The sequence below is a fragment of the Dipodomys spectabilis genome, unplaced genomic scaffold (assembly GCF_019054845.1).
Source record: "Dipodomys spectabilis isolate Male_0828 unplaced genomic scaffold, ASM1905484v1 ptg000032l, whole genome shotgun sequence".
Taxonomy (NCBI): domain Eukaryota; kingdom Metazoa; phylum Chordata; class Mammalia; order Rodentia; family Heteromyidae; genus Dipodomys; species Dipodomys spectabilis.
This window is the reverse complement of record NW_024870709.1, coordinates 22,074,411-22,099,076: the sequence shown is the minus strand read 5'-3', so window position 1 is coordinate 22,099,076 and position 24,666 is coordinate 22,074,411. Positions and strand designations below refer to the sequence as shown.

Below are 24,666 nucleotides of genomic sequence, written 5' to 3'. Positions count from 1 at the left end.
TGATGAAAACTTTAAAATCTTGAAAAAGGAAATCAAAACAGGACTTAGAAAATGGCAAAACCTCCCATGCTCCTGGATTGGAAAGATTAACATCGTGAAAATGGCAATACTTCCCAATGCTAGCTACAAATTCAACGCGATACCCATCAAAATTCCAACCTCATTCTTCAAGGAAATAGAAGAGACAATCCAAAAATTCATATGGAACAATAAAAGACCCCAAATAGCAAAAACGCTCCTCAACGGAAAGAACACTGCTGGAGGAATATCAATACCAAATTTCAAACTCTACTACAAAGCCATAGTAATCAAAACAGCTTGGTATTGGCATAAGAACAGACCTCAGGACCAATGAAATAGAATTAAAAATCCAGAAATGAACCCATAGACCTATAGCCATCTAATCTTCGATAAGGGAGCTAAAACAATAGATTGGAAGAAAGACAGCCTCTTCAGTAAATGGTGCTGGCAAAATTGGTTAACTACTTGTAGAAAACTAAAGCTAGATCCTTATATATCACCCTGCACCAGAATCAAATACAAATGGATCAAATACCTCGAAGTCAAAGCAGACACTCTGAAAACATTACAGGATGGAATAGGAGAAATCCTAGGTCTCCTTGGCTCCGGCCGAGACCTGGAAACACAACAAATCAAAGAAAGGTTGGACAAATGGGAATGCATGAAGTTGCAGAGCTTCTGCATGGCAAAGGACATAGCTAGCAAGATCAATAGAAAGCCCACAGATTGGGAGAATATCTTCACTAGCCATACAATGGACAAGGGTCTCATATCTAAAATATGCTTGGAACTCAAAAAATTAAATCCCCCAACAACAAATTCTCAAAGAAACAACTGCCCAATAAATAAGTGGGCTAAAGACTTGAAGAGAAACTTCTCTGAAGAAGAAAGAAAGATGGCCATTAGACACATGAAGAAATGCTCAACCTCCCTAGCCATAAAAGAAATGCAAATCAAAACAACATTGAGATATCACCTCACCCCCAGTTAGAATGGCTATAATCAAGAATTCTAACAACAACAGATGCTGGAGGGGATGTGGACAGAAGGGAACCTTACTTCATTGTTGGTGGGAGTGTAAACTTGTTCAACCACTTTGGAAAGCAGTATGGAGGTTTCTCAAAAGACTTCACATAGAGCTCCCCTATGACCCAGCAATCCCACTTTTGGGCATTCACCCAAATGTTTACAAACAAGACCACACTAAAGCTACCAGCACCACTATGTTTATTGCAGCATTATTTACCATAGGTAAGATATGGAACCAACCCAGATGCCCCTCAGTAGATGAATGGATCAAGAAAATGTGGTATATATACACAATGGAATTCTATGCCTCCATCAGAAAGAATGACATTGCCCCATTTGTTAGGAAATGGAAAGACTTGGAAAAAATTATATTAAGTGAAGTAAGCCAGGCTCAAATAAACATAGGTCCCATGGTTTCCATTATTTGCAATATCTAGTATATGTATGAGTCAAGCGGAAAAGGTCAGATAATGTGATGTTAGGAAAATGAACCCTTAGATATGTATTTTAATGCTTTTTTCTTTCATGCATTTGTTTCTAACACATTTATAAGATTATCTCTTTGTTGCTTTGTATGTCTCTCCCCAACAGTATAACCCTTGCTTTCACTATAATTTGATGTCAGTATAACTTGTGGAGGAGATGGGGAAAAATAAGTGGTTTAAGGATACAGGTGGACCTGTTGCAACAATGAGAAGTACAAGTTGTCATGTCGAAAATGAGCTTTACAACGTTGGTGCAGAGGGGGGGGCAAGAGGAGGATTATTGGGTGGGGGGGGGGGTGGGGGGGGCTGGGAAGGGATGTGAAGGGTAAACAAAGGAGGAGGCTGCAATGCTTGATAAGAAATGTACGCATTATCCTGCCCATGTAATTGTAACCCCTCTGTACAGTATGTTCACAAAAAAATTAAATTAAATTAAATTTAAAAAAAATAAAAAAAAGAAGACAAATCTATACTGAGAAATTCACATTTTGATTCAATTAAAACTAAAACCCCAAATGACCAAGGGTTTTAGAGAATATAAAATGGAGCATAAAAGAGATAGTTAAATGTGAGTGTGAGGAATGCATTAGGGAAGAAGAAATGGGAGACAATTTTGCACTTTAATTTTCAGGATCATTTCCTACCTATAAATTTTTTAAATGAATCAATTATTTAAATATTAGACCACATTACAATAGCTAAATCTTGTGGATATTTTGAAATAGTTGACTAAATTTATTCACATGTATCTGCATATGTATAAGACATGATAAGATTATTTTCCTTAAAGTTATGTCTTCTCAACCATTTCTTCAACCTTTTATTTTATTTTAATTTTTGGTAATACTAGGCTTTGAATTCAGTCTCTTGTGCTTGTGAGGAGGGTTCTGCTGCTGACACAGTCCTCTAGCCCCTGACATAGGTTTTTATTTTGAAAACCCTACGGTGATCCAAGCACTTTGTAGCTTAGCTTATTAAGGTTGATGATGATGATTTTTGTGTGATTATATTATGTGACATAAAACTTATGCACTGTCAAGTTAGGTAAAAACAATATATGCTAAAATACTTGCTAGCAGATGTGGCATTTGTGTTACAAAACTGATGAAAACCAAAATTATATGTTGTTAAATTTTAAGCTATAATTAATCCTTGTGGGGGAGAAAAACAGTCTTTGCTTATATGTTGGCAGTATATTAATTCTCCTGGATCATTTGGATATCCATTAGGGCAATGAAGGAGGTAACTTTCTAATTACTACAGATAAAAATCCAATTTTCTTTAAAGTTGGCTTTAAGCAATGAATTCTGCTCTTTTTTGACAGCTCACAGGCTATATTGTAGTATTTAATGAAAGATTCAGGATATCAAGAGTCTGACAATTTATTTTGACAAAAACTTGCACATGTAAAATTAATTTGTTTCCCTAAGATACATTTAAATATTAGATATATGTTGATAGCATTTTAAAATGAAAAATGTTGGATTTCATGAACTTTATATAATTTTAGTTCATCTTAAATTTATAGATTAGTTTTAATTATTTTAAAATACATTAAATCTACTTTTCAAGCAGTTTATAGGGTATGGGTAATAATATTAGGGAAGTGGGACATTTTAATTCTCTTTTTCTCCATTGAAGATTCCAGAAAATGAACACAAAATAATATACTTGAGACAATTAAATATCTTGTTAAGAGAAATAGTCCCTGTCAGTGGTGGGTACTAGTGAGAGGGTACTGGGATAACAGTGAAGAGGAAAGAGGTCAAATACGCTTGAAATAGATTGTTTGCAATGATGACAACAGAATAATGAATACTGTTCAATGAATCCTGTTCAAATCCTTTCCAAATCCTGTTGAAAATCCTGTTCAAATCTTGTTCAAATCCTGTTGTGGGATGGGGGAAAGAAGAAAGGGAGAGTGGTAGAAGTGGTAAGATTGATTGGAATACTTATAAATGTGTGGGGATTTAACAATAAACTTTCCCCCATATGACTAATGTAAACTAAAAAAAGAATCTTATTATTTCTTCCACATGATCCACAATAGACTGTAGTTGGCCAGAATATGAGTATTGTTTACGGTGACCACTTTGCACATTAAAAATAAATTTTTAATTTGAGAATTTTTTCTTTTTATTGCTCTGACTTGAACTCAGAGTCTTTTTGTCCCTTAGCTTCATGAGTTCAGAGATTACAGGCATATGCCACCACATTTTGAAAATAAATTCTCATTAGTTCATAACATCTAACTTCTTTGTAACTTTCAAGAAAATCCACCTGGGCTGTTTGTTTACTCTTAAAGTTTTGCTTTTATTTCTTATGATTAGTGTAAATTTGTTAATTTTTTTCCTAAAAATGAGGCAAAGATCAAGTACACCATGCAATAAAAGGCTAGATAACAATTGGAAATCAATAAATATTTGTAGTTCTAATATTGAAATATTATATTACAGTGAGAGATGAGAGCATGCACACACACACACACACTAACACACACACACACACACACACACACGAAGTCTTTATCAAAACACAAAAGGAGAGAACTGTATATATATCTATATATCTCTCTAATCTCTGTCTTTATTGTCTATCTATCTATCTATCTATCTATCTATCTATCTATCTATCTATCTATCAAATTTATGGTCAAACATATGATAAAAATATATATGTCAGAAATCTATATGATAGAAATTTATGATATAGAGAGAAATAAATAATAAAGTATCTGTCTACCTACCTACCTATCCATATACATCTGTAATATATGCTGGTGTCTCCTGATTACTCTGTTGACCTTAAATAACAAGTTAATCCTGTGTGCATTGAACAAATTACTAATTTGTTACAAGCTTGGATTAGATTATATTATGTTAACATGCCACGACTGGAGAACACTAGCATAAAAACAATTCACTGAGACTGTGTAACATCTGGAGTGACAAATTCTTCATAAGGGGACATTTTTGCACCAAATTACAATGTGGGAGAGGAAAGCATATCGTGGAAGTATTTAATAACAATACCAAAATGCTTCTCCAGATGACTATGGGGATTTACATGAATAAAAAAGCTCATTTGGAGAGGTTAAGAAAAATTTGATACTCTTGGTTTTTTTTTTTGGGGGGGGGGGTCTGGTCGTAGGGCTTGAACTCTGGGCCTGGGTGCTGTCCCTCAGCTCTTCAGCTCAAGGCGAGCGCTCTACCACTTGAGCCACGGCACCACTTCTGGTTTTTTTCTTGTTACTTATGTGGTGCTGAGGAATCGAACCCAGGGCCTCAGGCTTGGAAGGCAAACACTCTACCACTGAGCCACCTTCCCAGCCCTTACTCCTGGTTTTTAAACTACCAGGCCAACTAGAAGAGTCCTAAATTAGCATCTTACTTTATACCTTGTGTGAAACTTACTTTCATCTCCTGTTTCAAATTCAAACTTCTGACTGTAGCCACTGTATCCTGTTGCAGTCCTTACTCGGATATGAAATACGTATCTGGTGGCCGGCTTGAGACCTGTGATGATGACGCTGGGGGCCTTGGACCGCGTGGAGGAGTAGGTGAGCTGCTCATGCTCCTAGGGAACAGAACAGAGGAGAAGGGAATGAAGCCGGCTGACCCTACACAGTCCCAAGAGAATTAAGATCTAAATCGCAAACGTATTGATTAAGATGTAGTCTAAGCGCCGTTTTATTATGTAGCTTAGCACTGAACTTCTCATCCTTGCAGCAATGCAGATGATGTGGCCCTGATTTGGAAACTACTCAGGAAGATGATTACTCTCAACAAACTCCCCTTGAACTGTGGGTGATTTCGATTTCTTATCCGACTGTACGGAATGATGGTGGTGTGAAAGCACATTTATACAGAACCATAGCTTTTGTCTCAAGCAAAATGGACACAGTAGATCAGCCCACACCAGCAGGTGCCAGAGGCCAAGAGGGTGGAGGGGTTAGGTCAAGTACCCGCTACTCACTTCTACCCGCAGGTAGCGCCAAAATGCAGGTGCTATCCGTGGGTAGACCTGTGGGTGAAAGGAAAAACAAATAAATTAATTGTTTCTTAAAATTTGAAATCTTTTATCCTCGAATCAGTTGCTTTTGCTCATTTTCTCTGTCCTTGTAAGGAAATGTCCATCAGAGTGCTGGTGCTGAAGAAAATTTAAAAGATTACTGCTTTTGTATTATAAAGTTGCCATCCAGTAATTTGCAATAGCATTTTGATAGGATGTTGGAAAGAACTCATACAGGTTGAACCTCTGTAATCTGAAAATCTAAAATGTTCCTAAATCCAAGCATTTTGATTTTGTCAAAATGATGCAACATGAGAACTGCCATACCTAAACTCACAAAGTGCAACATGCTTAGAATACTGTAAAAAATTAAAAAAAAATAAAACTTTGCCCAGACTTCATGCATAAAGAATTGCAATTAACTTTGGGTTCAGACTTGGATCCCATCCCTATGATATTTCATATATATGCAAATATTCCAAAATTGAAAGAAATTCAAAAAAATTGAAAATACTTGTCTATTCTGGATAACGGATAGTTAATTTGTATTTGTATAAACTGCTCTTTTAAATTCAGATACAATTAGGCCAAGAAATTCTTCCATTAATTCTGCAATTTTCTTCATAAATGTAAAGGCAGAAATTCTTAGGATGGAAGTAAATTTTAAAGTTAATAGCTGAGTCACTTATTTGAGACTGAAATTCAATCTATAACATTGCCATCCTGATTGCTTCTGTGGTTTCCCTGAAAACTACTGCTGCTTAGAATGCTTTCCAGCCCAACAAGGCTAGAGACTGTGCCAACCATCATGCATTTTCTTTTCTTTTCTTTTTTTTTGGGTCCGGTGGTGGGGCCTGAACTCTGGGCCTGGGCGCTGTCCCTCAGCTCTTCAGCTCAAGGTTAGAGCTCTACCACTTGAGCCACAGCGCCACTTCCTGCTTTTTTCTTTTTGCTTATATGGTGCTGAGGAATTGAACCCAGGGCCTCAGGCATGCAAAGCAAGCTCTCTACCACTGAGCCACCTTCCCAGCCCCTCGTCATGCATTTTTTGAGGATGCTTCATGATTTAAAAATATGAAAATGATTTCTTTCATGCTACCTTTGAAAAAGAAGTTTGTATCTTAATGATCATTTAAAAATATGGCCTTATTTATCAGAAATTTATGAACTGTATGGTCTGTCATTATGTCATTTATATCTGATATCATAAAACAGCTTATTAGATATGAAGTCAGAGAAAAAATGAGCTAACTATGCCAATATTAGAAGAAAAAAATAGAAAACTTGCAAGTCATATTTATCCCATGGTAATTTTGATATTAGAAAGTAAATATTTACATACCTTGCATTTTACTTCTAAAGGGAATAAAATATGGTCTATAAATCACTGATGGCTGTAATTATCTGCTCAGAGTCAAAAACAAGAACTTTATCCTAACCAACAGGTTAAGTTCCATATTATGGGGGAAATGTTTGCTATTAGAATAAATTATAATTGTTAGTAAAAATTTGCAGATATTTTGAATTGATCAATTATATGTTCAATTATATTCTACTTTTCGTGAAAATGTCTACAGCATAGTGTTTTGATTTATTTTGAATGTCATCACACAATTTGAAATAATAATTAAGAAAATAATTGTGGAGCAATGGAAAAATGTGAGGCTTGATCCACCACAGTGAGAAAATATAGCTTCAAAAGTTTATTCTTGTGATACACTGGCAAATTATGCCTAATTTCCTAGTTACGCAGGAGCGTAAGACTGAAATATGAGGATCATGATTTGAAGTTAACTTGCAAAGTCTGTTGGACTCTTATCTTTAATTAGCCATCAAAAATCTGGAAGAAAAGCTGTGGCTCAAGTGAAATGGCACTAGCCTTGAATAAAAAAAGCTCGGGACAATGCCCAGGCCCTGAGTTCATTCTCTAGAACTGTATACACACACACACACACACACACACACACACACACACACACACACACACACAGAATTTACTCTTAGAATGAATAGCACCATAGCATTACATCTGATGTCTTTGTTTCCTATCCCAAACAGAGCTAAATAATTATTTCTAAGAGTAAATTGTGTGTGTGTGTGTGTGTGTGTGTGTGTGTGTATTTCTTTTGCAGGTGTCTTTTAGCTTCTCTGTAGTTACTGATTCAAGTCCATCTGTAGCTACATCCTAGGATAAAAGTTGCCAAAGAACACAGGACCTCCATGGCTTCTCAGGCTTCTGCGTGGTAGCAATTGCTTGGCCTTAAAGTGTGCTTTTCTGTTCTGAAAGAAGACTGAGAAAGCATCAGTCCTGAGAATCTCTCCTAGCACATGGCAACCTCTTTCTTCTTGGTACCTTTACATTCTTGGAAAATCAAGTTCGTTTCATCCATGATCAAGCGTAGCATATGATTATCATAAAACTTTAACTAATTGCTTTTCTGCTGATACAGCAACTCTAAAGCACAGTACTGACACTGGTATAGACCATGACTTGCACAGAGCCTTCTAGATCTGTTTATTCATTCTAGCAAGGGAATATATATGTACTTTACTATAATACCTAACAAAGGTTTGTATAAGATGTAATGAATATAATAGAATTTCTTTTTATTTTATTTTATATTTTTTACTCTGAAAATACCATATAGAGTGGTTACAATTATATGCGCAAGGTAATGAGTACATTTCTTATCAAGCATTATTGCCTCCTCCTTTGTTTCCTCTTCCCATCTCTTCCCATTTCCCCCCCACAATTCCCCCCACCAGACCAAAGTTGTAAAGTTCGTTTTTCGACATAATGACTTGTACATCTCATTGTTGCAATGGATCCACCAGTATCCCTATTTAAACAATTTGTTTTTTCTCTTCCCCTCCACAAATTATACCAACATCAAATACAGTGAAAGCAGGGGTTATACCCTGGAGGAGGGACATACAAAGCAACAAAGAAATCATCTTATAAATATGTTAGAAACAATCATAAGAAAGAAAAAACATTTGAGTCCTTATCTTGGGGTTCGTTTTGCCTAACATCAACTTATCTGACCATTTCTGCTTGTCTCAGACATAGACTAGTTATTGCAAATAAGGGAAACCATGGGACCTAGAATTTCTAAAGGTTTTTTTTTTTTAATTACAGAGGACTGAATCCAGGCTCATGAACATGCAAACACTTCGCCACAAGGAATGCCTATTAGAGTTCATTTTTATCCCAATCTTGATATAGGATAGTCCCAATAACTTTATGACAAATTAAAACATATATATAAGTAAGAAAATATATTGGTAGTTATTATGAATACACAAATACTTGTGGAGAAGTATCATGGCTATAATTTACCACAATAAATTCTTGATTATACTTGGTAATCCAGAATGGATTACCACAAATCATTGTGAAATGAATTTGTTATTTTTCCATCTATTGCTTAAATACGTCTTATTTCAACTAAAATGAAAATTAATCTTATTCAACATTTAATATTTAGGAAATGCTGAAGGTGTTGAACAATAGCAGTAGATGAGCTGGGTCCTGGTGGCTCACACCTGTAATCCTTGCTACCCAGAAACCTGAGATCTGGCGATCACAGTTCAAAGTCAGCCTGAGCAGGAAAGTCTGTGAGACTCTTTTCTCTAATCACCAGAAAACTGGAAGTGGCGCTGTGGCTCAAGGGGTAGAGTGCTAGCCTTGATCTGGAGAGCTCAGGGACAGTGCCCAAGCTTAGAGTTCAAGTCCCATGACTAACAAAAAAATAAAATAAAATAAAAAAAGCAGATGGCACTCAAGGACACTAGCAAACTCTCTTCTTTATGTTTATTTATTGAGAGAATATCAAAACTAGATCCTCATATATGCTAGGCAAGTGCTCTACCATTGACCTACATTCTTAGCCCCCCCTTTTTCTAATAATGAGATTATTTACAAAAAAAGAACACTAGCAAGAGGAATATTGCTCTGAAATTAAGCCATCATCACTGATAATTACATTTGTAAAACTGTGATTGTTTGCTATTAATAAAATATGGTGTGATCTTTAGAAAATACTGGTCTTGGGAAGAGACTAGCAGATTCCTGATTGGCATTAATTCATATGTTAAGTTGGGATGGTTGTGCCTACTTTAAAGAGGCAGATTTGGGAGGATGTGGGAAAATAATGCATAAAATACGTTCATGAGCTACGAAAGATTTATCATGCAGCATGCTCTCTATTCTAGGAAGAGTGATCAATAGTATTTAAAGCAGAGCTGTATCAGGCTCAAGCCTTCAACCAGTCTTGCAGGTGCTAGGAGAGTTCTTTAAAAATTTTTTCAAGTGTATTGTTTGCTTGTTAGTGTTTCTGTTTCTAATGCTTGAAATGGTTTGCCTAAGTATCTCATGTCTCTAGGCTCTCATGATTTATTACTCAAATGATTGACTGAAGAAATTAATGAATTAATTACTTCATAAGTTCAGCTTTAAATTCTTAAATATTGCTATGGCAATTTAAAATTAGTTGGCTCAATCTAATGACCACTCAAGTGAGAGATGAGAAAAATTGTTTTTACATGCTTATAATACTTTCATAATCAAGAGGCAATAATATTGTGTCATATAACCAATTTGTTTTCTTATAGAGGACATCCAAAGATTTACTTGCCAGAAAATACTTAACAAAATCATGTGGTTTAGGAAAAGCTAAGATGTGGGCAGAAATATCTTTTAGTATATTCATAGTATTTATTCCATTTTAACTTTCCCATCTGTCTCCATGAAACCTACCATCTTATAGATGGGCTATTGATTTTTTCCTGTCCTGAACCACACTATACATATTTATAAAGGTGCTGAAGTAAAACGGAAATATTTAAAGCTAGACACTTGTCTTTACAGAAAACTGCTTTATTCCAAAGTTCCTTAATATTCCTTACAAATACATTTTAGAGAGTAAATTTAAGTTTGGAAACCCCTACTGATGGTAGTTTAGGCCAAGTTTTAAAAATGCTTTATAAACACCAGATGAAAAATATTTTTCTTATAAAAACAAGTGGAAACTAGTAATAAATGCATCAGAGGGGAATTGCATTGAGTATCTGTGGAAATAAGAATACACTTATTTTGATTGCCTCAAACTATTGCAAATGTGAAATTGACCATCTTCAAAATTTAATCGTAATGACATGCATGGTAGAGTGGCAAGTTCTTTGGTTGATGATAATAATCAATGGGATGTGAACTCATAAAGTGTTAAAGCTACCAGAAATTTTGTGTTAAAAAGATAAAACAATTAAGTTCTTTAAACAATAGTACTAATGGTACATGACAAAAGCTAGAAAAAAATCTTTGAAAATTAAATTAATGAAGGTACAATGGCTTCAAGAGTGTCTCTTAGAGCTTGGTTTTCTGATATAATTAAAGAAAATGAGTAAAGTAAAACCAGTAAAATTTCACTAGATTGGTAGAAAAATATCAGCCCATTTAAGAAACTGTTTTATAGAAAATTTTCTATTGAGCAGTAGTATCATGTGATTATAAAGTCTTTTAGAAAATTTTGTCCAAACCAGCTTACAAGACATCTTGATATCTGATTGCTGCACTGAAAAAGAAGCAGAGTATGCAAATTCCATAGCCTCATTTAGAACAGGGTAAAAACATTTATTGAAGATTTCTTTCACATTTATCTTTCCTATTTAAATTACTTTTAACCACAATGAAACTTAATTTTCAAAAATGAAGTTATTTTATTTTATTTTATGGGCACTGTGTTTTGCTCAAACTATAAAAAAATGTCTGTTAGGATTGATGAAAAAAGCTATAAAATATGACTTAAGTTTCAAGAAACAATCTTTTTCCCCATCAAGTGAAAAATTAAACCTTTGTATAAAGTCATAAGGTTTGACTTGAAAAGAGAACGATTATATTATAATAGGCCAATATTTTCAGATGATGAACTAAAGCAGTCATCAAGTTTTAATTCCCATAGAAGGCATCAAATGTACATCAAAAGAAAGTTTGAAGACTTGTAGTAAAATAAAATGAAACGTTGACTCTAAGTACTTGTAACTGGGAACTATCTCCTTACTGAGAAAATATTATTGTAACAAATTGACTGCAGTAATTGATAGCTTACTGTAAATTGTACTTGATTCAGAAAGGGTTTTGTAGTCCCCATGAGGGTTTGAAACCAAAGGAGCATTTCAATATGCAAATGAGTATAGGGAATATAAAACACAAAGAGAATTCAAAGCAAAACAAGGTCATTTTCTAGAAATACTATATTAATTTGCATTATTATCAAACTGAACATATTTACTTATATAATCAGGCTGGTTTCAAAATAGAAATGGAAAGAAAATTGCGCATGATGAAGCAGTGAGCTAAATTTAGAGGAAAAAATAATTTTACTATAGTGAAGAGTCTCTGTTCTGCAGCTGACCCTGAATATGGCCATTTTAAGTGTTGTGTTCTGTTGTGTACCTATTACTAAGTAGTAATAGGAACTTTTTATGGAAAATTCTCCTGTTATGGTTGGATGTAACTATTCCCCGAAGTATTCAGGAAAATTCTCTTTATGTGTTGTAGGCATGGTCCCAGACTAGGGGCAGTCTTGGGCAGGTTATTGGATTTTGAAAGCTCAGACTTCATCCATCAGTGAGTTAATGACTATTAGGAGGGGTGCCTTCATGTAGGAAGTATGTGTCTTTGTAAGGCACATGTATCTTATCTCTAGACTATTCTCCCCTCAACAATTCTCTACTTTCTAGCTACCATGAGGAAATCATCTCTCCTCTATTAATCCCATCTACCATGATCTGTCCGCCTTGCCTCAGACTGAACATCAAATAAGCCAGCCAACTGTGGGCTTAAACTTCTGCAATGGGCCAAAATAATTACGTTTTTTTCTGTTAGTTTCTTTGCCAGCTATTCTGTTGCATTAACAAAAGTAACATCAAAAATATCTACATGTTTTCTAGTTTTTGGAGTTTGATAATTTGAAACACACCATTATATGTTATAAATATGTGGTCACAACCTCATAGAGAATACCTAGAGCTAAAATTCCCTCTTTTGCAAGATTTCTCTTCATTTTATTACATTTCCATGTCTTCCTTGGAGCTCTGTGTTGCAATTTCAAAAGTGTAATTGACCTGAGATGACAGGTGTAGGGAGCCCAAGACAGCGGAGCAGAAGATAGGTCCAGAAAATAGTGAGAGGAGTATCAAGGTAGTCTGTCATTATATAAAAGAACCTAAACATCTTTTACCTTACAGTAGTCACAGTAGTATGATATATCGTATAACACACATAGGGTGACTTGTAAGCTAGAAGATATCCAAATATAAGATAGAAGTATTGTTGCTATTGATAACATAACAGACCAAGGTGCTGTAGGTGGAAACATCTTAATACACATTGTAATAATAAATTTTATTTTGAATTAACAGATGAAAATAACATTGAGTTAGTTTAGCTCAAGTTATTCTATGTTACCTTAACCTGTCCAAGTGACCAGGACTCTAACAACTTAAATGATTAAATTTGTGGTTGAGATCTCTATGTGGGTATAACAACAATGTCTAGAGACTTCTCTACACGGCACACACCCCTTCAAAGTCACTTATTTGGGTTTTTGGTCAATTTCCTATACCTGTGGTATGAATAGTTGCCTATTATTAATCTATCCTTTGTACCACAGGATAATCCTTGATTATTTAATGATTTAGGATCTAACAACAGCTGTGCATTTGGGAATTACCTTAAGGTATTTGCTACAAAATCTCCTTCATCCCTAAGTCTTTTGTATGGGCACATAATCGACTATTAAAGTATAAATTTGTTGGTCTGAAGGTATGACTCAAGTGGTACCTACTTAGCACAAAGCCCTGAATTGAAGTATCAGTATCACACCAAAAAATTATGTAGGCACATGTATATATACATATATATTTGTTAAATATTTTCAAATAAAAATAGGATCATCATAATAGGAAATTGTCAAGGAGTTGTATATCCCAGAGTTGAAATAATAGAAGCTGAAACAGCTATAAATATTCAAGCATAATTAAATTACAACAGAAATACCGAATCCATCCACCTACTGTGGATTATTCACAAAATCACAATCAAGAGACATATGGAAATAATGTTTGCATTGACTGCTTTCATTAAATGTCCTTGTGTGAAATGAGAGCTCAAACACAGGTTCTAGGAGCAATTTGCCTTTGTCAATTGAAACTTAGTCCCAACTAGTTTATGTTGCATTCAGTCATGAAAAATGTAGAATAATTCTTTAGCTAAAAATTATAATTTGTCAATTATTGACCTATAATTTTCTGCTAAGGAATGTGAATGATAATCTAAATTACCTCAAATTAAAATTACTGCTCAAAGTAGATAAAGTGGACAATGTAATTTCAAGTTTGAGTTTAAACTCAAATATCTTAAAATAATTACAAAAGACAAAGCCATCTGTGTAGACAACTTGTTAAATAATGAAGCCCTCATAATAATCAAGACATTTTCTAATTACGATGTCAAGTAAAGGTTTTGATATTCTTCATTCTGTTTTTTTTTTATTTTCCCTAAAACATCAGATCAGTATGCATTTTGCAAGGTCACTGCAAATACATGATATTAAAACACAGCCAAATTCTGTAGCAGCATCAATGTTTTTATGAGCAGCAGGTGTATTCTTTGAAAGACTGTAAAGCTATTAACAGCTCAGTAAGGAGTTCATAATAATAGGTTGTTAACTCAGCCTCCCTTACAAGAGAACCGAGGAAGGACATTTTAGAGCCATTAGGAGAAATGGATTTTAAAGACTATCCAAGATGAATGCTTTACGAAGAGGTTCATTTAAACTTTATGTCATTAAAGTAATGAATTTAGTTTTCTTCATTTGAACATCCCATCCCAAAGAACTATTTCGCTTATCTGAATAAAAATAAAATCATATTTTTGAAACTAACTATGCCATAGTTATAATAAGTACTTAAAATGGACTCTTCCTTTGATTTTTTTTTTTTTTTTTTTGCAGACTACAGGATGTGAAGATGATTACAGTGGAAATGTACAATTCCAAGAATATGGGTCTTCCCTTGAAGTGTTTAGTTAATAAGCCTAAACCAATGAATGCTAGAGGAATGATTTCATGAGACAGTCTATCCTATACTTTAGTTGTTTACTTTAGAAAAATTGTGTTTTGACTTTCACAAGATTATTCATAGGTATTTCATTAAAATAAGAGATACTTTGCTTTTTAAAACTTGTTGGGATTACTTTTTCCCCACAGTTGTCATATATATTAAAAGCATCTAATATTTTATTTCAAATGGAAAGAATAAAGGTCTACAAACATTTCTGGTTATAGATAACTTGTGAGGCATGAGGTGTTTTACATGCCCAATGAGCTCCATAACTAAAGGCTAAGTCTCTAATACAGCAGAATTAGAAGGCATACGGCGGGACCAAGTGGGATCTCTTGAATCACTGGGAAAATTACCCAGAAGGGATTGTGGGACCTCCAGCTCTTCCTCTCTCTTCTTCCTTTCTCATGAGATGAGCAGCTTGCTACAACACATGCTCACTGCCATTGTCATCTGTCACCTTCATCAGATTTCCAAAGCATTGGAACTTTCAGAACTATAAGCTCAAGGAAACTTTTCTTTTAGGGGTTGGGAAGGTGGCTCAATGGTAGAGTGCTTGCCTTGCATGTATGAGGCCCTGGGTTCGATTCCTCAGCACCACATAAGCAGAAAAAAAAAGCCAGAAGTGGCGCTGTGGCTTAAGTGGTAGAGCGCTAGCCTTGAGCTGAAGAGCTGAGGGACAGCGCCCAGGCCCCGAGTTCAGGCCCCATGACTGGAACCCTCCCCCCCAAAAAAGAAAACTTTTCTTTTAATAACTTCAATGCCTCAAGTATTTCATTGTAATAATAGGAGACTGATTAATGCATCCACTTTTGACAGTTTTTTTTATTTGTTTAAGTAAAATGTTACAGTTCTTTTTTTTTTTTTAAATTTAATTTAATTTTATTTGTGAACATACTGTACAGAGGAGTTACAGTTACATGGGCAGGATAATGCGTACATTTCTTACCAAGCATTGCAGCCTCCTCCTTTGTTTATCCTTCACATCCCTTCCCAGCCTCCCCCCTCAGGGGGAAGGAGAATGTTACAGTTTTTTAACTTGACTTAACTGTAACCATGGAATGTTTAAAAAATTCATGAGAGAACACAATACATCTACATTTATGTTTTTTCTCTCATAGAGTCTTGGTTTTAAATTTATATTCAAATTAAATAAAGACATATCAGAATGGCAAAGTTATTTAGCAGAAATATTAGAGTAATTTACATTGGCATTGTTGATTAACTTTCTATAAAGTTAATTTTGAAAGAACAGAGGATTCATATAAAAATATGACATGAACAATTTTAAAATAGTATTTTCCTCCTATAAAAGTGAATGAGCTAAACCACACATTTACATTTTTATAGTTTCAGGCAGGAAATAGTAGGTAAAAATTTAATTTTCCAAAGAGTTTTCCAGCGAACTTTTCCCCTCAAGGTGTATTCAACATTGTGGTTAAATGTCTTATGGTTGGCACATGTTTGAATCTTCTGGAAATCAGCATGCAAAACAAAGTCATTGATGTTGAAAGTGAAGATATCTGCAAATTTAAGGGGAAAGTGATCAAAAGCCTCAAGACCTGCCTTCAAAGAACAGTGCAGGTGCGACACCTGTGTAAAGGAAAAGAGGAAGCAGGGTTGGAGTCAAAGTGTTTGATGGCAGTGAGAAAGCCCTAGCCAGGCACTTGGGAGTTCCAAGAACTAACACCATAGAATAATTCTTTATCTCTGTTAGAAAGGGCCTCATCCTCAAACCTGGGGCTCAGGGTGACTGGGGCTTTGAGGTGGAACACTGTAATGGATCCTTAGTTTCACCCATTGGAGCCCCTCCATGCACCAATTCCATCTCAAATTCAGAACTGTCCCATTTCAGAGATGCATTTGGAAAATGTTTGGTTAAATTAAGCTAAATAGGTTATTTGACTGCCAATTGCTCTAGGCATTTAAAATGGGATTTGTGAAGGTTTAGAGACACATATATCCTGCACTTTTGAAATAAATTTGAACACAATTCTATGGTAGCCAGGTATCTACTAAGACAAGCTGTACAATATATGCTCTGGGAAATACTTTTAAAGAAACACTAAATGAATATAAATACTGAAACATCAATAAAAGTACTATATTTAATATTAAGAGGATAGTTCTAATATTAATGTGGATTTATTTCTCTGGACCTTCTTAACCAATTCCCTACTTTTATTTTGTACAAGGTTTTTTTTTTTAACACTATTTTGAACCCTGTGTTTATATTGCCTTTGCATAAATATATAAAGGTGATAATATTCATATGGGTCCATAAATATTTATTAATTGCTTTGGTTGTCATTGAGCTTTGCATAAATATTATCTTATGCAATATTGTCTTTGTAATCTTCTGAGACATCATTATTCTTCTATCTTTTATTAATTTGTTGAAATCCCTATTATTCATTTATTTTACTATTGTACACTATTGTACATTTTCTAATATATTGTAATTTTATACATTTCTCCTTATGATGAAAATTTGAAATTTTTCTACTTAAGTATTCTAGGATGATGTCTTAACTACACATGCAAGGTATGCAAGGTATATAAGGTCTAAATAAAGCATGAACATTTCTGGTTAATTGAATATGAACATTTATAAATTTGTAAAATTATTTTCTAAGATATTTAGTAACTGCAATCATTGTAGTAATGGAAGAGCACTTAATTTTCCTCATTACTGTTAATGTTGGCTTTCTAACTTTTTACCAATACTATGTAGAGCAATTCTCTCTTTACATCTATTACTGTAGTTTGCTTACCACTTAGGAAGCTAGAATTTGTTCTCATATTAAGTTGATTTGGAAGTCTTTACATGGAGATCTTATACAAGTTTTCTACTGGCTTTTTCCTTTTATTGTTTTACATATATCCTTTATGTTTGTGTTTTCCATGCTATATGCATGATTAACCTATTACTGTCTTGTCTTTGTGTAATATTAATAGGGCATTTTGGAAGAAAGCATTTTTACAACAAAGGTCATTAAGAGGATCAATTCCTCTTCTAAACTAAGGACTTTTAAATTTTGACATCCTTTCCTTATGATTGGTAAAAATATTCCATAGTTTCCTTCTAAAACTTTTGAAGTTTACCCTTCCATATTTTGAGTTCTCCTTAACATGCTGTGTCTTTAGAGCATTTGAATATAATTCCTATCAATTTTAGGAAGTAGGGACACAGTTTCTTTTTCTTTAATTCTTGAAGGTTAGGTCTTAGGTCATACATTCCCTAGTAGTCTTCAGACCATTTCTGCCATTGGTTTAAGGACTATGTTTATGCCAGCCTGTTTCTAAGCTCTCTGTTATGATAAATTGGTCAAATTCTTTCATTTATGGTGTTGTCACTCAGTCTTCATTACTAACCTTCAGAGTATCCCTTTATGTCTCTCAACATCAACCAATATATTGTCTTTTGGGTTGCCCTTTTTGTAATAGTCTCCCTTCTTATTCTAAATTTGGACTCTCTTTTGGAGCATTTTATTGTCTTTCTAGTCTATATAAATCTTTGAATTGAAACATTTTAGAATTTAGATTTATTTCCAAATACTTTATATTGGATGGAAATGTAAGTTTTTTCACTTGTGTATTTTTCTTTGCTGCTCATAGATGGACCTTTCATAAGGAGGCACACTGTCGAATTTTCATTACTTAAACAACATTAAAGAAATGTAGAGAATTCTGTGTATAGGGTCACATAACCTGAAATAACATGACTTTTCTTTTTATCATGTAGATTTTATTTCATTTCATGGAAATACATAGTTATTCTACCTTGGAACAAACACACTGATCCCAGGTATTTGAGTTTGAACTCAGGACCTTGAATTCACTTAGCTTGCTTTTGAGGCTGGTGCTTTACCACTTGGGTCATGTCTTCATCCTTTTTTGCACTGGTTACTTTTGAGCTAAGATCTCACTTTACATCAGGGACAGCCTGTATTGCACTCCTCCTACAACCCATAATGTAGATCATCAACCCCGAATGGAATGGTTAGTACAATTAGAGAAAGAGCAATAGCAAAGTTGAGTTTCTCTTTTGTCCCTGAAAAATGATTACTTAACAAATGGCAGAATCAGATAAAAATTATAATGAAAGATGTGTAGGAGTCATACATAAATTATAATGAAAGATGTATATAATGTACATCACACAATATGCTCCTTGCAATGTTCCCTCCTTTGAAATAATGCAAGTTTTTGATTGCTTCTAAACTGAATATCTAGGAAATAAAATTCCTGAATCAGGTTTCCTATTTTATGATTGCTAAAAAAGACATTTATATATCCCTCTCTTGATGTGAGGATTTAGAAGAAGAAAATAAGTGACTAAGAATAATACAGGCACTTGTTTTCCTTTGTGATAGAGTAGGTAAAAATGATTGAAAGTAAAAATGGCATAAATGAGAAAAAGAAGATATTCTGAAATCATAAAAGGCAAGGCATTTTCAATGAGTTAATCGTATCTTCAGCATTTCCAACTAAATAAAATACTGAAATTGTAATGACAGGCAGTATAAATCTGCAGTGCTGAAACCCTATGTACATGTAATATCTATCTATATATGTATATATATACACACACAGATATATGTATATAGATAAATACACACATATCTGAATAGAGGATGAAGGATGAAACTGTGTACTTGGCTTTCCTCTGTCTACTGTGTCTGTCTTGTCCCTTCTTCCTTCCTTATTTCACTAAAGCCCAGCACAGTCTCCTTCTTGAACTTACATGTTCTTTTCATCACTAGCTTTTCACACTTGTGTTCCCTTTGCCTGAAGTGCTCTTCTCCTATTTTGCTGCAGTCTTTAATATTAAATACCTTACCATCATGGGTTAGTGCAATATCTTAGTCAAAATGAAAATGTTTCAGCTCTTTAATTATTTAAAGTTCTATCCACAAAGGATTTTTATTATAGAAATTCATTTCACTGGATTCTAATATAACTTTCGATTGCAAATGAGTCTGGGATTTATTTAATTTTGAAGGGACAGAATGATGTAATGGAAAGAACTCATGGATCCCTGTCACATAGATATGTGTAGCAAAGATGTATAAATTAGAGCTATGACTAGGGATATTGAATACACTGCAGGATCTTCCATCTTTCCACTCCTGTTTTGTCCTTTTCTTGTTACTCTATATTGAAAGAAAATACTAATACAGATGAAGTGTTTATTGTAATAATCAAAAGAAGAAGATGATTTCAAGCTTGATACTTTATAGATGACAATTTTTAGCAGAAATAGCTTGGAAAATGTCCTGACCATTAGGTGAAATTGAGCAACACAATTTTATTTATTTTAAAAACAAGCCATCAAATTGCAAAATTAGGAAATAAGATTCTTTTCCTCACTCAAAACTTGAGTTTGAAAATTGAAGCACTTTAAAATGAAGACTATTAAATAGATTATATGAGAAAATAACTTCTACCAAAGATATAGAAGACAGAATGCATACAGCTATATTCTTGAATTTCAACTCATTGGGGCAATTTCTTTTCAAGAGTCTCAGAGAAAGTGTTGTTGACATATTCTTTCTGATTCATCTAATTTAGAAAGGAATAGGTATCAGACTGTGCACATTATGTGACCTGAAATGTCCATTTTGTGATCTGCTTCAAATAAATGACTTCAATGAATAATAACAATTGCTGATTGCATTTGGTTCCATGACACATTCCTTAAGTTCTAGTAAGTCCAAGAAAAGTACTTTTGGTCTATAATCTTTGTAAAAACCTGCTGTCATTATTAAAGGATCATTTGTACGCGTGAGATTGTTGCCCACAGTCTAGAACCAGTTTTATCAGTGTTATCACACTGTTATCACACCAGCCTCATCAGGGATCTTGATGGGATATTTTCTGCCATATTATAAAATGGGTCTGCATTTCAAAATTCTGCCTTTTAGAAAATTAGTCAGCTTCAGGGTGATAAAGGAATAGATAAAACAGAATTATCAATCAGCATTCCAATCTGGAGATGAATTAATATTGGATGATTTCAATGGGAAACTCATCACCTCATAAGAGAAGAATAATGCTAAGGGAAGTAGAAAATCACAAGTTAAAAACAAAGGTATTGATAAATGCAGGCTGGCTTCCATTAGAGATAACCACATCTAATGACTTTTGTTTTGCTTGCTCAGCTTGCTTGCTCAACTGGCACTCTGCTAGTTGAACCACATCTCCATTCCTGCATTTTGTTGGTTATTTTTAGAGATGGAGGTCTCTTGAACCATTCAGGCTAGATTCAAATTGTAATCTTCCAGGTCTCAGACTCCTGAGGAACTAAGATTGCAGGTGTGAGCCAACAGCGATTAGATGCCTTTTTCAAAGCATTTTTAGTTTTTCTTTAATTCCTTGTAGTGATGACAAACTCATATGCTGCTTCATTTTATGAGAACTGGTGTTTCTATGACAAATGACATTCGCTACAGAGGACTCTTATTTTTTTTTCCCAGCAAAGCCACCTTGATTACTCTGTTTTCCCCAGAGTGACCCTACAGTTCTGCAAGAACAATAATCAGGCAATGCTCTCTAGACTATTTTAATATAAAATACAAAAGCTTAGAAATCCCTTCTAAATAATTGAAGGCAACCATTAGGACTATAGCCAACCAGTCTCTTAATGGAGAGGTCATGAGGGACAGTGGGCATAGAACCTCTTTGAAAAGTCCAAAAAACATTTGGTGGTTTATAATTGATTTTCCTGGGCAGATTTGCTTTTTTTCAAATAGTAATTATATAAGTGTCATTAATAATAGCTGTTGAAAGGGGCCTCAGTTTAATCTTCAATGCAGAAAATTATATTTGGTCAAAGACCCTTCATAATTATTTCTTCTTATTTGAACCAGGGTACAGATTTAGGCTTTTCCTCCTCATTTGAGAAACTAAGACACTTAAGTCTTCCCATGAGAAATAAGGATAATAATAGCAGAGCCGGGAAACGAAGCAGCTTAGCACACACCACTTACGGCAATGATCTAAAAGAAATTTGCTCTAATAGTTTAACTCCCAGGGCCCTTTTGTAGTAATTATTTCTTCTCCTAAATTTTGAGGGTCTGATGCATTCTTGAGGATTTAAGTGCCTTTCTAAATGAGGAAAGTAAAGCATTTTCTGAAATAAACTTCTTTTTAGAGATGTACTAGTTAACAATAACAAAAGATGAGCCAAATATCAGTGTTTGGAGAATTAGTTAATGCAGGGAGATAGGCTTCTGTTTAGCCTTCCCTTTGTTAAGATATTTGTATTAATGTAGTGGATAATACAAATCCAGATACAAGTTTCCTGGAAAATGATCTTTCTTGAATTAATGCTTATTTTTTTAACTCAAATCAGGTGAGCAATTAATTTTTAAGTAGTTTTGCATATTTTTAGCTTGTTTTTTTGGGGGACTACAAATGTGGCTCAAAAAATATGCAGATTTCCAGAATGCTGTGGCAATTTACTCGTTTGTCAGTATGATTTTTTTAAACTATCTCTGCAATTTTTAGGTTTTTTTTTCTACTTTGTGTTTTTGCTAAAACATCAAATACCCCATTCTTCTCTTATTATTGCTGTTTCTTCTCATCTTGTATGACCAAGTAACAGAGAATAGAAATAATGTTTTTGTAATCATGGAATTCCTTAACTTGAAAACAACTTTATTTATTTTTTCAAACATCATCAAAAAATAAATAGAAACAGAATTCAGAAAAGTCATAGAAATGATGAATTTTTTATGAACATGGAAACAAATACTTCTTAAAGGATGTGAAATTAAATTTAAAAATGTAGAAATTGAGCATATTGAAACACAATTAGCAGAGCCATGGTTAATATATAAGCCTTCTAAGATGTACACAGAGCATTGGGGTTAGGACTATAATTGTGGTGACAATAGGCCACCAACAGAATCACCTTCCAACCTCCCACCAGTAAGGACATAGCTTTATTCTTCTAAGAAAGCAGAACACCAATTTTTCACACTCATTTTCTTTTTAACCTTTATTGATGAGGTTTGGGATATGCTACTCCAAATATGACATCTTGGCATTTGAGAAAATGACAGAAACAGGAAACTGCTGCTTTGATTTTCTCCTGCCCTTCTCTCCTGAAGCAAGGTCATGAGACTCTCATTCAGAAGGTGCCCTCCCTGTTCCCAGAAGAAAGAGACATCTTTATCTTTGAAGACCCAGAGTTACAGTGATGAATCTGAACAAGCAGTTTGTGCTAAACCTCCTCAGTCGGTTACCATATTTGTCTAACTTGACTTAATCTATTCATAAAATACAAGGGTCTCCCTGTTTTGAGGAAGGAAGGGGAAGGAGGCTTTATTTTTGGAAGTTCTCATGTTATATAAAATTTACATTACATGAATTTGTATGATTTTCTTGTGTTCATCTGTCTTTTGATAGAACAGCCTCAGCAATGAACCTTGCAGAAGGAAGAGAAAATTCATTTGTACTGTATCTATATTTAAAAAAATTAATGAAATTACTCAGAGTGCTGCGTTTTCTTTTCCCTTTTTGGATGACCCAAATCTTGTAACAATCTGTATGCAGTTTGTCCAATTTTAAATAATTTTATTCTTTGAACCCGAGATAGTCTAGCCTTTTAGGAAACGGAAGACATTTGAAGACAGAGTAATTGATAGATGTTTGTATTGTGAATGATGGGTGAGTCCACACACCCTGCTCGACACCACCTTGTAAACGTCTTTTTAATTACCTTCTCCTTTGAATGGTTCACACCATACAGATGCTGTGGGTGACACAAGAATCTCTGCCTTGAGCAATTTTGGGACACTCTGGGCCCACTAAGACTGACAGGCTTCCACAGAGAGTATAATATGTGCTGCACCGAATGGAAATTGGGCATGAAATCACCATAATGAGCATTTGTATCAGTAAATTTCCTTGCTGTATATATTTTTTTTCAGGTAATGTTGTTTTAATGCAGTACTACATGTTCTTGCCCAATTTTTCTGTAGTGGAGATTGCAACAAATAAGGACTGGGGGGGGGGGCAGTGGTGTGTGTGTTGTGGGAGGGGGAGGAGAGAAGAACACAAAATCTTACCAGTGTGCCAAAACGCTGATCTTACTAGAAACAATGAAACACACCTAAATGAATTTGGAATTTTATTGACTGCATTAAATTTTGTGTGTGTCTGATAAAATGCACATCATATAATACCTAGTCATAGCTAGTTAAAAAGATGTAGCCGTCTATGCTCACACATGTTTACTTATACACAGAGCATTGTTAGGATTCTTTGTCTGTCTTTAAATAAAATATCGAAGAGGCAGCATTTGTAACATGGACTGGCAGTGTTACCATCCACATGATATCTAGTTAGAAATGCAGTAGGACATAGAAGGAGATTCTCTCTCTCTCTCCCTTCTCTCTTTCCCCCTCCAACTTTCTCCCATCTTCCCCCTTTTTACCCTCCCCCCTCTCTTTATCTCTTTCTAGATATACCTATTTATATCTCATGAAGTCCCATAGTAATCTCACGTCCACTTGTTATAGTGTTAACAATCTTTATCTCTTATCTTTATCTCATCAATTCTATAGGAAACTGGAAAAAAGACAGAATTTTAGCCTATCATCCACTCCTACCTGCTCAACCACATGAATTAGAATTTACATTCTACAATATCTCCATGTCATTCAGGTGACTTGTATCTATTTTCCTTAGTCATAGTTTTCTTAGGTCCTCATGTGGTAATCACATTTAAGGCACACTTACAAAGCTTGTTAATTAGGTTACTATAGGGGAAAGTGGATGCAGAGAACCTGGGAGATGTAGCTAAACAATGGATGGAAATAGTGAAATTTCTGGAAGTGAAAAGAAAATCATCTGCTTCCCTTAGGAGAACATCTACAGGAAGGAATAACAACCACATAAAACAAATGATCAAAAACCTGTAATAGCTAATGGCCATCATTTAAGAAGGAAGGAGTTTACTTTAGGTTGACTATTGCTATAGAATCGC

The 24,666-nt window shown here is 34.4% G+C and overlaps 1 protein-coding gene across 2 annotated transcripts in view; it reads right to left on the bottom strand.

The window, feature by feature from the left end:
• The window catches only part of Epha6 (EPH receptor A6), a 732,346-nt gene that overhangs the window by 261,600 nt on the left and 446,080 nt on the right, over positions 1-24,666 (bottom strand). For both annotated transcript variants that reach the window (XM_042676999.1, XM_042677000.1), the window contains exon 7: positions 4,949-5,111. In XM_042676999.1, coding sequence (XP_042532933.1) covers positions 4,949-5,111 — 163 coding nt within the window. The remainder of the gene's footprint in view (positions 1-4,948; positions 5,112-24,666) is intronic.